Source organism: Seriola aureovittata, chromosome 4 (genome assembly GCF_021018895.1).
Source record: "Seriola aureovittata isolate HTS-2021-v1 ecotype China chromosome 4, ASM2101889v1, whole genome shotgun sequence".
In the NCBI taxonomy this organism is placed as follows: domain Eukaryota; kingdom Metazoa; phylum Chordata; class Actinopteri; order Carangiformes; family Carangidae; genus Seriola; species Seriola aureovittata.
The window spans coordinates 1,944,903-1,961,211 of NC_079367.1; the positions used below are offsets into that span (position 1 = coordinate 1,944,903).

At 42.4% G+C, this 16,309-nt stretch overlaps 2 protein-coding genes across 6 annotated transcripts in view; one reads left to right on the top strand and one right to left on the bottom strand.

The window, feature by feature from the left end:
- The window catches only part of LOC130167646 (RNA-binding protein Musashi homolog 2-like), a 51,318-nt gene extending 37,251 nt beyond the window's left edge, over positions 1 to 14,067 (top strand). The window contains exons 7-9 of one of the 5 annotated variants that reach the window (XM_056374036.1): positions 2,126 to 2,280; positions 3,754 to 3,830; positions 7,793 to 14,067. In XM_056374036.1, the coding sequence (XP_056230011.1) occupies positions 2,126 to 2,280; positions 3,754 to 3,795 (197 nt within the window). In that variant the 3' untranslated portion in view covers positions 3,796 to 3,830; positions 7,793 to 14,067. The other 4 variants (XM_056374037.1, XM_056374035.1, XM_056374034.1 and 1 more) reach the window with 4 other exon arrangements.
- LOC130167645 (uncharacterized) lies at positions 7,903 to 8,914 on the bottom strand. Its single transcript, XM_056374033.1, has 2 exons — positions 8,088 to 8,914; positions 7,903 to 8,027 (listed from the first exon to the last, which is right to left on the bottom strand). Exons 1-2 carry the CDS (start codon positions 8,912 to 8,914, stop codon positions 7,919 to 7,921), a joined length of 936 nt encoding a protein of 311 aa, XP_056230008.1. The 3' UTR covers positions 7,903 to 7,918.
- Positions 14,068 to 16,309: the final 2,242 nt, after the last annotated feature.

Consider the following 16,309-nt stretch of genomic DNA (forward strand, 5'->3'; position numbering starts at 1 on the left):
TGAAACATGAACATGCAACATGAAACATGAACATGAAACATGAACATGGAACATGCAACATGAAACATGAACATGAAACATGCAACATGAACATGGAACATGAACATGGAACATGAAACATGAACATGAAACATGAACATGAACATGAACATGGAACATGAAACATGAACATGCAACATGAAACATGAACATGAAACATGAACATGAAACATGCAACATGAACATGGAACATGCAACATGAACATGAAACATGCAACATGAACATGGAACAAAAAAACCCCCAGAAAATCCAAGAACTCGAGAAAGAAAGATCCAAAAGAATCCACATGATGACGAACGGAGGACTGACAGAGACAGGAAGTAAACTAACATGAGACACACAAGGGAAGTGGTTTCAAAATGAAACAGGAACTAAATCAAATCCAAAACAATCAAACATAAAGTGTCCCAACATTTTACAGAAGTACAAACACAAAGAGTTCTTCAGGGCAGATCATGACGCCTCTGGTGACGCCCACCTCCCACTTTGAAGACGTCAGGTATAAACTATACTGCACTCCTCCAACACATGACTCTAGCACATTATGGGTGGTGGTCTGCAGGCTCTTCTTCAGTGTGACTGGTGGATTGGTTCACCGCTGTAATATTTTAGCGCACATTACCCAGAACACCCTGTGTAATTTCCTGCCTGTCAGACAGCAGCGAGCTCCGATACCCGAGTGCTTTGGAGAAGATAATCACCATCGTATATTTAAAAGAGTCTGGAGCCGGAGCGGGGGGGGTTCTGGGGGGGGGGGGGGGGGGGTTGAGGCTCTCCCAGTGACAGTGTTGATTAGACAAGGGGTGTTGTGCCCGACTCCCCTGTGCAGTCTCATGAACTGTCTGACAGTCTTATCTGAGGTCTGTCTGACAGACTGAGGGTGACAAGTTTGTTTTTTCTAACATTTGGAGGATGTAGTGAAAAACTGAAGCTGCTCTTATATCACATTTTACAGAGTTTAAGGGAATAGTTTGGGTTTTTCGATGTGAGGTAGTCATTTATAGTCGGTACAATACCTGCAATCAGCTCGCTGCCAGTAAAGCCGAGGAAATGCGTAGGGATACGGTAGTTCAGCAGTTGAAAAAGGAAACAATCGTTTCGGGGGGGTGTGTCTAAAACTTTTTTTTTCTGCTGGCCCCGCCCACAGCAGCTCATCACTCTGCTAGTGTAGCGGTCCTCCTGCTGCTCTAAACTGAGTCTACAGCAGGAAACACTCTGACTGAACAACCCCACGTCTGATAACCTGAACCAGCACTTTCACAGTCCATTATTACACAAACAACTAGAATCACCTCCTCTGGTCGTATCCCTCCGCCTCTCAGACTAGTTCCAGGTTACATCCTGTTTATCAGAGTCATATATAATATGAATCATCTGTGTGAGATTTTGTCATAATTTCTGTGTGAGGTCTTGAGTAATGGCTGAAAAGTGTTTTCCGAGGTCACACTGATCTTGACCTTTGACCTTTGACAGTTCGTCCTTGAGTCCAAGTGAATGTTTGTAAAGTTTGAAGAAGTTCTGTCGAGGCGTTATTGAGATATTGTGTTCACAAGGCCAAAATCCATCACTGTGACCTTTGACCTTTGACTTTCGAGAAGTCAAAAGAATCTCCTATCTAACCTCTTCTCCTCGACCTCGATGGAAAACGTCATGAGGTCAAGGAAAGATGAGAAGGAGAATTCAAGGACTCAGGAAAAGAGTCTGACTGAATTTACACTAAACTTTTTCTATTTTGAGCAACTTTATTTCTAACACCTGGACGATAACCCTCCTTCCTAACCCCTTGTTTTCCAGTGTGAAAGCCCTACACCTTCAGTGAGAGTGTGAATCACCATAAATGACTAAAATAGTTGAGGATGAATGTAGTTTGACGGGGACCAGGTTGGTAAAATCCACAGTAATACATCTTTTTATGTAAATGAGAAACACCTGAGCTCCTGACTGAAGAGAACCTGGTTGACAGGTGAACTGAAGGATCCTCCTCTGCAGCGTTTCACACGTTAACCTGTCAGGACGTTTATATCTCAAATACACCGTCACCTCTGTGTGTCTCATCCTCCTTCTCCTCTGCCCCTCCCTCCACAGGAACCAACCCAGCTCGGCCCGGAGCTTTTCCCGGGGCCAACAGTCCCGGTCCCGTAGCGGACCTCTATGGAACCGCCAGTCAGGACTCTGGTGTGGGCAACTACATCAGCGCCACCAGCCCCCAGCCAGGCTCTGGCTTCAGCCACAGCATCGCTGTGAGTGTATCTGTGTCTTCATCTTCATCCTCATCATCATCATCATCATCATCATCATCATCACTGCATTATACTCTCCACTAACTCTGTGTCCCTCACCCTCTGGTTCTGCTCCTCACCACTGATCACACACAAGAACATGAGACAGAAGAGTGAGGTCCAATAGATCATTTGGTTTGTGCTGCTTTAAAATACCTGCTTAACTTCCAGTAGTTCTCTAACACACTGGTTCCCAACCCGTGGGCCCCGGCCCTCTGGTGGGCCGCGAAGGTGCTTGAACTGGGCCGAGAAATCATTTGCATAACAGAACAATTTTGATAAAAAGAGGTAAGGAAGACCGAGATGGTTGTATCACTTTCAATTTCTCCAATCAGGAAGTAGTTAGGAATCACCTGATTCACTCTGCACATGCTCAGTTTAGTCCTTATTCCACATGTGAGGAAGTAACAACATCTCTTTCTGCTCTGTCGTTCAACTCCTCAAACTCCTGTCGTGTTTATTGTGAGTCTATGTAGATATCTTTCATGCTAGTTGTCAGTGCTAATGTTTTAGCTGTTAGCCGTAAGTTAAGCTAGTTCACTATGTGGTGAATTGTGATATTTCACTCCTTGTGTTAACAGATAGATAACAGATACAGACAGAAATGTTACAACCATCTCCAGTCTCCCCTAATTATATATATATATATATATATATATATAAATCAATATCAATGATGTTTTAAAATGTTTTAAAACTAAATTATCTTTAAAAACATTATTAATATTTAACTCCTTTCATTGTTTATTTTTTTTCTCATATTAAGGCCAATTACTGTGATAAACTAATGACAGGAACTTTTATGTCACCAGACCTCATCATAGACTTGTTTACCATCTCAGTGTGATTGTGTGCTAACAGATCACATCCATGGTAACAACTGCAGAATCATTAGAAACAGGAAGCGTCAGAGACAGATGGCGAGAAGACGAGCGAGCTCTACCTGTCAAACAGAAAAGAAAAACGGAGCTTCTCCTGCAGGTTTCAGTTCAGCCCTGAACGTTCGATCGTTACCATTTAAATAAAAACTGTGGGAACACATTATTTGGCTTCTGTATTGTTACAGGGTCGGATGTCGGCCGCCAACATGTTTGAGATTTTAAAGTTTGTAGATATGTTGATCATTGACACACTCAGAGAGTTTCCTGCTATTTTAACTACAGGTCATACTGAGGTTTCATCCACTCAGTCCAGTGTCAGTCTGACGGTTACTCACTCAGTCATCGTCAGATACAAAAGTAAAACCAACAGTGTTTTATGTCATTTTAACATCTTTTTAATTTTTAATTCAGGAAACCAAGGAAACACAAACTACATGTACAGGTTCATATTGTCACACTTCAGTTCAGCCTGTCTGTCATTTCCACTGTCGTGAAGTCCGAGAGACGAACACACCTTCTGTCCAACAGCTGACACACTCACTGTACATTTTAGGGTCCGTTGATCGCGACAGCTTTTACAAACGGATACCACTGAAAGCTAACAGGTGACTGGTTGCCGTCTCGTTGGAGGTATTATATGATATTTCTCTATCACTACCCCACCTGCCCATCAGACGTACACATCTTACTTCCTGTTCATGTCACACAGTCTGTGTCGTCGTCCCCGGTGACGCAGCTTTTCACAGGGTCTGTGGCAGCGCGGCCTTTTGAAAAGTTGTTGATTTCCATCATGAACTCCACGTGAAGACGTCTCTCTGTCATTGTGACTGCACTATTCACCACAGTGGGACTAATGTCTGCATGCATACTCCAATCCTCCAGACTTCTCCGTGTCTTCCTCTTCTCTTCTGCACATTCAGGGTTTTTTAATTAAAACATTATTTTTTACTGGAGGCTCATAAATAAAATAATGATTTTTATGTGCTGCTGTGTGGTCCTCAGACCAGGACTTCATGTGGTCATTAAATCCATACTGCCATTTGACAAGTTATGAGACAAATAAAAAGTTCACATTGGCAGTTAAATGTCATTTTGATGAAGACATGACATAATGAAACATTAAATTAAGACACTCTCATGTTGATAAAACCCTTCAAGCTTTAACTTCAGTTGTTGACTGAGATCAGATCAAATATTCTTCTATTCATCCCACAGAGTGGAAATCTGTCGTATTACAGCAGCAAAGTGACAGAACAAAGAAAGAAAACTGCAAAATAACAATAAAAATACTAAAAACAGATAAATAATATCATAATTTAATATCTATAATTTAAATACTTAAATTCAGTTTCAGATTACATCCCTGTTTATCCAGTCATATAAAAATAAAAAATAAATATTTTGTCATAATTGCTGTGAAGTCTTTAGTAATGGCTGAAGAGTGTTTTTTTGAGGTCACACTGACCTTGACCTTTGACCTTTAGCCACCAAAATCTAATCAGTTCATCCTTGAGTCCAGCTGAATGTTTTTACCAAATTTTAAGAAGTTCCGTCAAGGCGTTATTGAGATATCGTGTCCACCAGAATGAGACGAACTGACGGACAACCTGAAAACAAAATGGCTGCCGCTCCGACTGTTGTGGCGCAGAGGAATAAAAACATAACGATGGACAGAGTTTACATTGGCTGTTAAAGTTCATTTTGATGAAGACATGACATAGTGAAACATGAGATTATGCTGACGGAGAGCAGGTCACGGAGCCTCGGCAGGTTTTAGTCACGAAGCAGAACACAACAACAAGCTAAGAGACGCTAGATTCATACTTAGATCGACGGGGGTGTTTGGCTCGTGAGGTGACGAGCGGTTCGGTGGTTTGACGCAGGGGCAGCAAACATCATTTCGATTCATTCAGTTTTAAACTTCAATAACTTAACGAGCTTCACTCTTCACTGTCGATGTAAACACTGAGTCATGGTGCAGAACGTGTTCAGCTCAAACAGCTGTATGGTGTGAGAGAACAGGAAGTCAGGGAGAAGACTGGAGTGTGTTACTAAACCGTCACTTCAACACCGGAGCTGTGTCTAATTCAGGGGCCACATTTGAAGAGCGACTGCGTCACAGTGACGGGCGCCCCGACAGGTGGATCCTTCCTGGTCCAACCTATCCCAAGATTCATTGCACCCCAGTAATAAAAATAATATGGAAGCAAACGACAGTGACAAAGAGCCTGAGGATTTCACTGTCACTTCTGTACAACTGTTCAAACGAAGGGCTTTAACCCTCTGAAGTCTAAGTATTTTCTCAACTTCTGCATTATTTCCTATATGACAATTTTCAGAATAATCTCAGCTCGTTCTATAACGACGCCCCTTTTTGACTCTTTACACTGTTCAAAAAGATCATTTGGCTCAAATGCTGAAAAACTGATGCCTGTTTTTTTGAAATTCTCCAAATCTCTTGTGAAAACAAACCTTGACTGATGTTTTCACTAAAGTCTCTAGGTTCATAGAAATAGAGCAACATGTGGTTAAATAGTAGATAAATGTGTAATAAATGCTAAATGTTGTCTGTCTCTCTACTTTAACTAGTTTTTGGAGGTCTGCTTCGAGGCCTTCCAGCTCCGGCTTTGAGTCACGCACAATCTCGAAAGAATATAAAACAGAAATTGGGGAGTCGACAGATTCTAACAACATTCAAACCATATTTCTAATTAATAGAAACGTCCATCGACCTCAGGGGGTTGAGTCCTCAAGTTTTTGTGAAAAAAAATATAAATAAATGAAGTGTTGTAAAGGTTGCTAGGCGACAGGAGCAGCGCTTTATGACGCATCGGTGAAGGCAGGAACAGCTGTAGGCCAGACCTGCTCAGGATGTGGCCCCTGAACATGGACCCAGCGTCTGAGCGTCTCTGCATGCTGTAACCCAGAGCGTCTCACTGCAGCTTGCTGCCTTGGTCTCCAGGTCTGTATCAGCTGCTCAGGGAATCAGACACGTGCAGCTCTGTGCCGTTCACGTCCTCTTCGCTTTATAGACGCCGACCAGCAATCCAAATTACAAAATTGGCAATAAAACAATGCATCAGATTATGAAGGAAGTGAGACGTTGAGCTGAGAGCCGAGGCACAAGCTGTTTGAGTCCCTGTGTTAATGTGTCCGGTCTGAAGGACATGACAGGGTATCTGTGGGTCTGTAGAGGAGCAGAGACAGTCGTCGTGTACTGGAAGTAAATTCTACATCATCTAGTCATCAAATATAAAATCACAGATACTGTCAGATATTTTCTTGTTGTCTTCTGTCTTTCTGACACCCGAATGTGGAATAATCAAAATCTAATGGTCAGATATTTTATCTCATTCAGTCATTCACAGTTTCACCTTAGTTCACGTTACCTGGACTAAATTTGTTTTTTGTCTTTTCCACTGACTTTGAAAATGTACATTGTGTTCAGTCTGAACACCACTATAGTATTTTTGGTACGTGACATTAGTGCCAGGTTTCCTCAGGGACCACTTTGTCATCAAACAGGATTTTTTGATATTATTTTTAATCTATTTAGTGCATTTACATTTTGCACTTACCTACAGTGGCCGACAAGGGCAAACGTGCTGCAACCCAAAACCCAAAACCCAAAACCCAAAGCAATCAGAGAAACAAGCTGCATATTCATAAACAATAAACACAACACCGGGAACATGCTGAAGGAAGACAAAACAAAGACATGAACAGCAAACAAGCTGCAAATACAGAACTGATGCAACAACATGTTTTTCTTCGTTTTACTTCGTGCATCGTTTCATGTCTTTGTTTTGGCAAAACAAAAAACCCCAAAACAAATCTGTGATCGCGTTCCCGCCTCCCATCGGAGTGAACAGACTCAGACCTGCTGCTGGTCTCCTAAAGAGCCGGGGAGGAGGAGAGACCTCAGTTAAAGTAAGAGCGCTTTACCTGAGAGCTCCCCCTGGAGGCCTGGAGCTCCTCCGTTGTGTTGTCTGAACGAGCAGCGCTTTTGTCTGTGTTTGCTGATCATGTATTTGTCTTGTCTTCCTGCAGCACGTTCCCGTTGTTGTGTTTGTTTTGTATTTCCGTATGTGTTTTTGAATCTTCGTCATTTATGAATTTGCAGCTTGTTTCTCCGGTTGGAAGTGTTTTGGGCCGTTGCAGCCACCGCACTTACCTCCCTCTACACTGGTAGTGTTGTACTGGATGTGATGTGGAAGAAAGACAGTGTAGTTTTATTATGTCAGACCACATTAACAGTCGTCTTCATTGAAACAACGTAGGGTTTGTTTGGCTGCACTGATATTTCTGTGGTCACTTAAACTGGAGCTGTGTCTGAATGAGACTGTCTGTCAACAGCAGTCAGGAACCTTCAGGATTATAACTCCAATCACAATATTTCTCTCATATCTGACATGGTTTGATGTTGACGTCGCTTCGCTCTCAGAGCCCTGCAGAGACCTGTGTCATGTGACTGTGGTGCTGATGGCCTCTGGCTGTGTGTGTGTGTGTGTGTGTGTGTGTGTGTGTGTGTGTGTGTGTGTGTGTAGCTGTGTTTCAGGAGACCGGAGGTTCTAACCTTGTTCTGTGTACAGGTGATGTCATCCAGCAGTAACCACTACAGCATCCACGCAGTGAGTCCAGGCGGAGGAGGCACCAGATGAAGAACAGCCAAAAACAACAGTCAGAAACCACAACAGAAACAAGACGAGTCTGCTCTGCTACAAACATGCTACTGAGACCTCTGACTGTCCCTCTGACTGTAGCTCTGACTGTACATCTGACTGTACTGTAGTCCCTCTGACTGTACTGTAGTCCCTCTGACTGTCCCTCTGACTGTCCCTCTGACTGTACCTCTGACTGTAGTTCTGACTGTAGCTCTGACTGTACTGTAGTCCCTCTGACTGTAGCTCTGACTGTACTGTAGTCCCTCTGACTGTACTGTAGTCCCTCTGACTGTACCTCTGACTGTACTGTAATCCCTCTGACTGTACTGTAGTCCCTCTGACTGTACTGTAGTCCCTCTGACTGTACTGTAGTCCCTCTGACTGTAGCTCTGACTGTACCTCTGACTGTACCTCTGACTGTAGCTCTGACTGTACCTCTGACTGTAGCTCTGACTGTACTGTAATCCCTCTGACTGTACTGTAATCCCTCTGACTGTACTGTAGTCCCTCTGACTGTACTGTAGTCCCTCTGACTGTAGCTCTGACTGTACCTCTGACTGTACCTCTGACTGTACCTCTGACTGTAGCTCTGACTGTACTGTAGTCCCTCTGACTGTACTGTAGTCCCTCTGACTGTACTGTAATCCCTCTGACTGTACTGTAATCCCTCTGACTGTACTGTAGTCCCTCTGACTGTACTGTAGTCCCTCTGACTGTAGCTCTGACTGTACTGTAGTCCCTCTGACTGTCCCTCTGACTGTCCCTCTGACTGTACTGTAGTCCCTCTGACTGTCCCTCTGACTGTAGCTCTGACTGTAGTCCCTCTGACTGTAGTCCCTCTGACTGTCCCTCTGACTGTCCCTCTGACTGTCCCTCTGACTGTACTTCTGACTGTCCCTCTGACTGTCCCTCTGACTGTCCCTCTGACTGTCCCTCTGACTGTAGCTCTGACTGTCCCTCTGACTGTCCCTCTGACTGTCCCTCTGACTGTAGTCCCTCTGACTGTCCCTCTGACTGTACTTCTGACTGTCCCTCTGACTGTACTCTCATCCGGTGTCATTGTGTAGACATTTGCTGGTTTAGGTTTTACGTTTGAAGATTTTTTTTCTTGATTTAAATCACTTTTCTTGAACTTTGACCTTTTTGTCTTGGATTTTAAACGAGTCATGAAATTCTTTTTGAGTTTTTAGTTCTGATTATTTTCTGTGTACGTTAGTTTCTTTTGATGCTGATCCTTTGAACCCGTCACTCCACCTCTTTGTGTGTGTGTCTGCGGAGACACTGTGGACACCTGTCTCGTTTTGTCTTTGTGTGATGGAAGGGATTTCACAAAGACAGCTGATGAGAACCAGTGTGTCTCAGTGGAGACACTACTGATTCATCAGATCAACACAAGACACACGACAACACTTCGTAGCTGTGGTTCTAGCAGTGCGCTCACTAAACGTACCTATTTTTGGCAATAAGAGGACAACAATATTTTCACAGTCCTGTTTTTTACATGTTTTGTCGTCTGGATCTTTTAATAGTGTGTCAGATTTTAAAAGTGTGTAACTGTAAATCGTGTCGCAGTCATTGCATCTAGTGGTTAAGAGAGACACAGACGTATGGTTGTGACATGATGGTCGATCATCACGTCCATGACACCACGCCTGAGGAAAGAAACAATCCCACCACACATCTATATACGCTCTTTGCTAATTTAATACCAGCATATTTGCCTGCATGATAAGCTGCAGCTAGAAGAAGACGACTCACGGTTGTTGTCACGCCAACATCTTTGCTCGGTGACACACAGCTGGCGGGGTCGTCTCTGTGTCACAGCGACTCAGTAGCATTAACACAAATCAGTCCAAAGCACACTTGATAATTCTGGGAATACAAGACAAATTGGTTGTGTCCTAATATTGTTTGATATGCTCGAATTGTCTTTACACGTCTGGTGTCACACAAAAGGCAATATTTCTAATATTATTTCTGGCAACTTGTGTTTCTCTCCGAGGAGGAGGCAGCGCAGCAGATGAGTGTTGCTTATTACCTCAGTCCTGTGTGTTTTTGTAGAGATGGCGATGATGATGATGAAGAGAAAAAGAATGGCTCACAAAGAGGAGTTGTTGCACTGTGATGGGAGGCGAGGCTGAGGCAGGTTTCATTTGCACGGTTGGACTCAGTGATGAAGCTCCAACATGTCTGGACTTTAGTTTTACTGTTTTTAAATGTTGTCAGTTGCCAAACAGCCTGGAGAAGACGGTCACTACGTACAAACAGAGTTTATACAAACATCACAAAGACCAGAAAGGAAAATAGGAATGTTCTATGATTTCATGTAAATAGGAATTTGCTATAACTAAAGAAACAACCTTTCTTTTGAAGTTTGGTTTATGAACTGATAAATGTAAATGCTGTTTTCTTCCCCTCAGACATTTTAAAGATTACTTTTACAAACCACGGGAAGCTGAATGCTGGACTGTTTCTAAAACGGGGATGACTCCAAGTAATAATCAAATACTCCAAAAAAGAAAAAAAGAAAAAAAAAGTGTATGTTGTTATTAAGAAGAGAAACATGTATGTTCCCTTGTATGATTTACATTTCTATGAAGGATTTGTATCAATATTTTTGTGGTTGTTAATGATTATATGAATAATATCTATAAAACTAACAATAATAATATTATGTACTATACATCCAGTTCTCTCTCCACCCCCCGTCATCCTCTACAATAATCAATAATCTTCAGTTGATCATTAATGTATCTCAGTAATATAAACAAAAGAAAATCCACTGAGCTTCTGTAGGAGTGCTGTCTTTGATACCAGTGTAGTGGTCTATACACAGACTTGTTAACCACTCCCCCGTCTCTCCTCCCACCCCGACCCCCCCCCCCCCCCAGTAACTAGTTCTAGATGTTCTGTAGTTCCAGTAGACACTATTAGATGATGTAGGACCAGTGAGGATAGAACTTTCTGATTTTCTGACATGTTTTATTTTTCTGTTGTGTGCTGCTGTCACATGGTTTCACCGAACCAAAGCTCTCTCTGAAAACATTTGAAGGAAGACGAGTTGTACAGTCGTTCTTGTAAAACAAGGCATTAATTGGATTACCACCCTTGAATGTTATTAAAAAAAAGGGGGTGTGCCATACTACCTTAAATGCTAATGCTAGATATGCAAAACATTTTGATTTGTTATAATTTGACGAGAGATAAAGAGCAGGAGGGATTTTATTACTCTGATCAAACAGATAACATATTTTTATATAGTTATAACAGATTAATGATAATAACAATAATGACTATTATAAATATCATTAATCTGAACTCTATGTTTTAATATTTGTACTCTTGAAATATCCCAGTGACCCATGGTACTTCTATTTTTGAATACTGTTTTTTTACTTGTTAACTTCAGTACTGGTAGATTTTAGTTTGAACTCATCATCACCTCCATGAAGGAAACAGCTCATACTTTAATCACAGAGCCGTGTCGTCCAGTTTCACACACAGCCTTAGAAACCTGCAATAACCGTCTTTGTTGTTCAGAATCAACCTGTTAATACATCAACTCATGGCTCTGCACTTTCACCACAAGGTGTAAGAACAGCAGTGGACTCATCCCAGCGCAGCCTGAAAAATCGCTTCATGTGCTACGACTGTGCACGAGCAACATACTGTATACAGCCCTAAATCACAAGTTACACATTTGTTCCTGAACGCAGCACAGTGCTACAGTTGTCAGCTTAATGTCCCACAGTTTATGCAAAAACCACCAGCCTTTTCCCGCTTCTTTATTCCCATAACCTGTGGACGTGGCAGCTGGAGCGTGGAAGAAACGGCAGTCGTGGTTAAATAACAAAACGTCATCCAGACGTAATGACGTCGTTTTTAACTGCCCTCTGCTTCCTGATCTCTCATCATCGTTTGTCTGTGCCTTACAACACGACTGCAAAGCACTGTGGGAAAATAAACCAGTGTTATGATCCGACCGCTGTGGTTCAGGTTTAATTTAGGTTTAGGTTAGCATTAGCGTTAGCATTAGCCTGACTCACCGGATGTAGGTGACGTTCTCCTTCGTTCCCGTTTCCCCTGAGCTGCAGCCTACATGATAACATGTACTAGCTACATGCTAACATTTGGATCATGTGATCACACAGTCGACATACGTTAGGTTTGTAAGATACGTAAGTTTCCCTCTGACACTGTTCTGCAGAAGCACCGTGTGGGCTGCGAGGGTTTTGCAAGTGGGCCGATAAATCATTTGTAAACCAACAGTTTTGGTGAATAAATGTAATTATGAAAAACTATGTGTTTTTAAACGTCTTAAAACTAAATGATTTTTAACAGCTTTAAATTGTTTAGAAACTCTCAGTAGGAACTTTAAAGTCGTAGCCGGCTGGACCACATCGTACGCTTCAGTGGGTCCCAACCTTTTCCGACTCATGGCCACTTAAAAATCTCAAAAATGTTGGTGGCCCACATCCGACCATGTGACTCAGGTGGCAACAACGAAAAAAAATTGAAAGCTGTTAAAGATCATTTAGTTTTAGGACATTTAAAACACTATTATGTAAATGATTTGTCGGTCAGGAACCACTGGTTTACTGGTATCGTTAAGGTCCGATGTGGGCCACCAATATTTTTTCAGGTTTGCTTTGAGCCGTTGAAGAAATGCAAACGAGATGATGGTGCAGCACCAACTCTAGTGTCTGGATATGTGGGACAAGCGTTAGGGAAACATTGTAGTTTTGGGTTAAAATTACTACTTCATTAAAGCTAGAGGACCTTTGTCGTCATGGATACGATAACAACCGCTTGCTTATGGGTAGGGAACAGTTGTGATCATGGTTAAAAGAAGCCAGCGTACATTAACTGAGGTTGGTTGGATTAAAGCTGCAGGTTCTGTGGAGCAATACATCGGGACAACAGAACTCAGTGGATCTGCAGATGTTTCTTGTGTCACGGTTGTAGCTGTAAAAACCAGGCGCTCAGAGTGAAGCCAGAGGCAGTGCTGCGTTCACGTACGCTGCCACTGACTGGATTTCATATGAACAGAACTTACTGGACACGTATGTGGAAGTGTTAGAGCCTTATAAAGGAAACACACACACAAGCACACTGGTCCCGGCTAAGTCCACTGATGACAGGCATTTCAGGAGATACAAGGATTTCACTGTCGTTCAGTGCTGTGCCTTTACTGACGCTGGTGAGGGAGTTTATCGAGCGACTGTTTAAACAGCGTTAAATCTTCCACTGATGATAACGATGTGTAAAACATGTGGCGCTGTGGTTTGAGTGACAGTGTGACTCTGTACCTGTGTGATTAAAGTATGAGCTGTCCGCCTGTTGAAGCAGCCGGTCCGGTTCCTCGTGTCCTCGTGCAGAACTCCTTCATGGTTCTGATTCGACCTCATAGCTCGCACTTTAAGGTAGCATGGCTCTGTCGTTGCTGTACTATACTTTAACATTGATCGTTTACAGCTAATGAATGTTACACATCTTGTTAGATGAGTTCATCATTGTTGGCTAGAAAAAAAAAAAGACCTGGAGGGTTTTGGAACATGTTTTGTGAGTGTACTACTGTATCCACTTAAACTTGAATCTTGAGGCAAGTGCCAGGTAATGGCCGACTGCACATCTTCACTCAGCTCACGCCTGGTGACGGCTCGGATACTTCTGTGGTTTAAGTGTGTGTGTACATATGAAATGATGCTGACAACACTACAATAATAATTTCATTTGGAGCGTTTCAGTGGCACAGCTCGACACTGACTTGAAGGTTTCATGTTCTCTCAGCAGTGCAGTCATTAGTGTCTCCACATGTAGCAGTAAACGCTCGTCCTTCCTCTGGAGGTCGCTGATTGCCTTGTCCATTCCTGCCACTTGCCAATTTTTTAATGTTAACAGACTTTTTAACTCGAGAGCTGAAGAACAGACTGACTGAAAGCATCTTTCAGGTCTTCTTGTACGGCTTGCTCAAGCCCTGTTGTAAAAAAAAAAAAAAAAAAAAAAAAAAAAAAAGGAAAAAAGACAAAAAAAAGAACAAAAGAAAAAGAACAAAAAGTGATCACAGATGTGGAAAGTATAATTTTATATTTGTATTTTCAAATAATGATAATAAAAGATGTTTGTCAAAGTTTCCATCCTCTACTCTGGTCCAGAAATCAATGTGTTTGTCTAAAAAAATGAAATAAAACTGTTTTCAACGAGTTCACGAATGTTTTTACTGCAGCACAAACGTGTTTTATTCATTTTCATGTTGCATCAGTTCATCAGCTTCACTAATACATCAAATCACTTTAAAGTTCCCTTTTAAATCTCAACACAAGCTCATCTTACCGGCTTGTTCCAGAGCTTTCAATAGCATCTCTGTTGCCACGGAGACGGCTCAGTTGTGTTCATGTGACCCAAGTGTTTAACCTCTGGATGTGACGAAGATTTCCATCCGTCAGTACGGACTTAAAGCAGCGGCGGTCGAAGTGACGGCCACATCATGTGATGACGTAGATTCTGTCGCAGCTCCACCGTCTGCTACAGGAGAAAGACGAGTTCGCCGTTAGCAGGTAATTATATGTTTTCGTCATCTGACTCTGTCATTTCGTTTATATTCGATAATATAAAGTCTACTTTTATTTGTTAAAGGAACCTGATAATGTGACTGATTTGTCCAGTTTACTCAGACGTGTCTGTGTCTATGAGCGGCGCTCCAGATGTTGAGAGGCGACCATGACGCTGTCACAAACTAATATTAAATTGTCTCTAAAGCAAATATCAAGAGTTCTCAGTCATTTTAAGAGACAGGTTGTAGGAACATTCAGAGCGTAGGTTGGAAACATGCAAGAAAGGTCGCTGACAGGACCTGGATCACTGCCGCATCTGAACCCTTTAGATCATCAGGATCTGTGATTAAGATCTTCTTAGGTTTGGATTATTTAAAAGCATGTGGTTCAGGCAAGAATAATTGTCTGAGAAAGAAAGGAAGGTGTTGTCTTGTGTTCTATGTCGAGCATCAGCTGATGAAGATCAGCTGGTCTAAAGCTAAGAAACACAAAATGCTTGTTGGGCCACAATGTCATGAAACAAGACACATGTTCTCACACCTTCACTGCAGGTCATTCACAAGACGTTTTTTAAATGTCACCCTGGACAGAGAGGACGTCCATCACAGTCTGTAGAATCACTGCCGTGTTCAAGCTTGTTGCGTCTGAATCAAGCGTGTAGAGGATTTCCTCTGAGGGTAACCCGTGTCCTCGGTGCCGCTGTGTCAGAATGAGGTTGATGGTTAAATTGGGACTTGGCTCAAAGCCAATGAAGCTTCAACACAGGGCGTCAGCTGACTGAGGGGAGCCAATTAAAGCAGGTTGAAAAATGAGTGCGGCTGCAGGGAAGTCTCCTGAGAGCTCATTTGGTGAGGCTGAACTCTCCAGTGTGTGTTTGAAGCTCACTGCTTCAGTCCTCCATCCGTCTTCAGCCTCTCTTTGACGACCAGTTTGTTCACTTCCTGCTTCTCCCCACGATGATGTCATCACTCAGAAATAATGTGAATGTTTCTGATGGAAAAAAGTGTCGTTTTTTATTCAAAAGCAGCCACAACTTCACACTGATTGATGGTAATTAACTGTTTTTTGTCTTCAACCGAAGTTGTCTATCTATCTATCTATCTATCTATCTATCTATCTATCTATCATCCATCCATCCATCCATCCATCCATCCATCTATCTATCTATCTCTCTCATGCTGAATTAATGATGAAATAGTACGATATTCAACCTAAGATTTCTTGTTAATAATTATTTTTACAGTTAAATGATAATTGGAGCTAATCATTTACCTGACAGTTTGTAAAATGATGCTGAATCTCCACATTATTATACAGTAAATTAAAGTACAGACAGCACTTGAATGTGTCAGTATCAGAGTGAAACAAGATGGCAGCTGCTTGTTTACAACAGTTATAATGACTCCGCCCCCTCAGATAGTAAACAGGAAGTTGATGGTAGCTCCAGAAGCGCAGCACTCTCACTCTGTCAGGTTCTGTTGAGCTTCACTCAGTGTGTGACTGATCTCTCCTCATCCTTCCTTCTTCCCTTTCACATTCAGAAGTGGATAATGTCCCAGATCTTCATCAGCTCAGTGAACACAGCCCTGAAATATTTTAATCAGCTCCTCCTCAAGCGTCTTGCTGCAGCAGCCTTCATCAGCTGATTGCAGGGCTGTCGGCGGCAGACCTTACCCTGTGGGCCGCCATGCTGGAGCAATTACATCTACACCCCCTCTCCAACCCCCATCAGCCCCCTCTCTCCCAGCATTGTGGAGTATTTACTAAGAATATTTAACTTTGAGGCGTCCCAATCATCTTGTTCCACTCGCACTCCAATCAGCCTCATGTTACCACCTGACACTACCTGCTATTAACAAAGCTCAGTAATTATGAGGCCCAATCAGCCGGC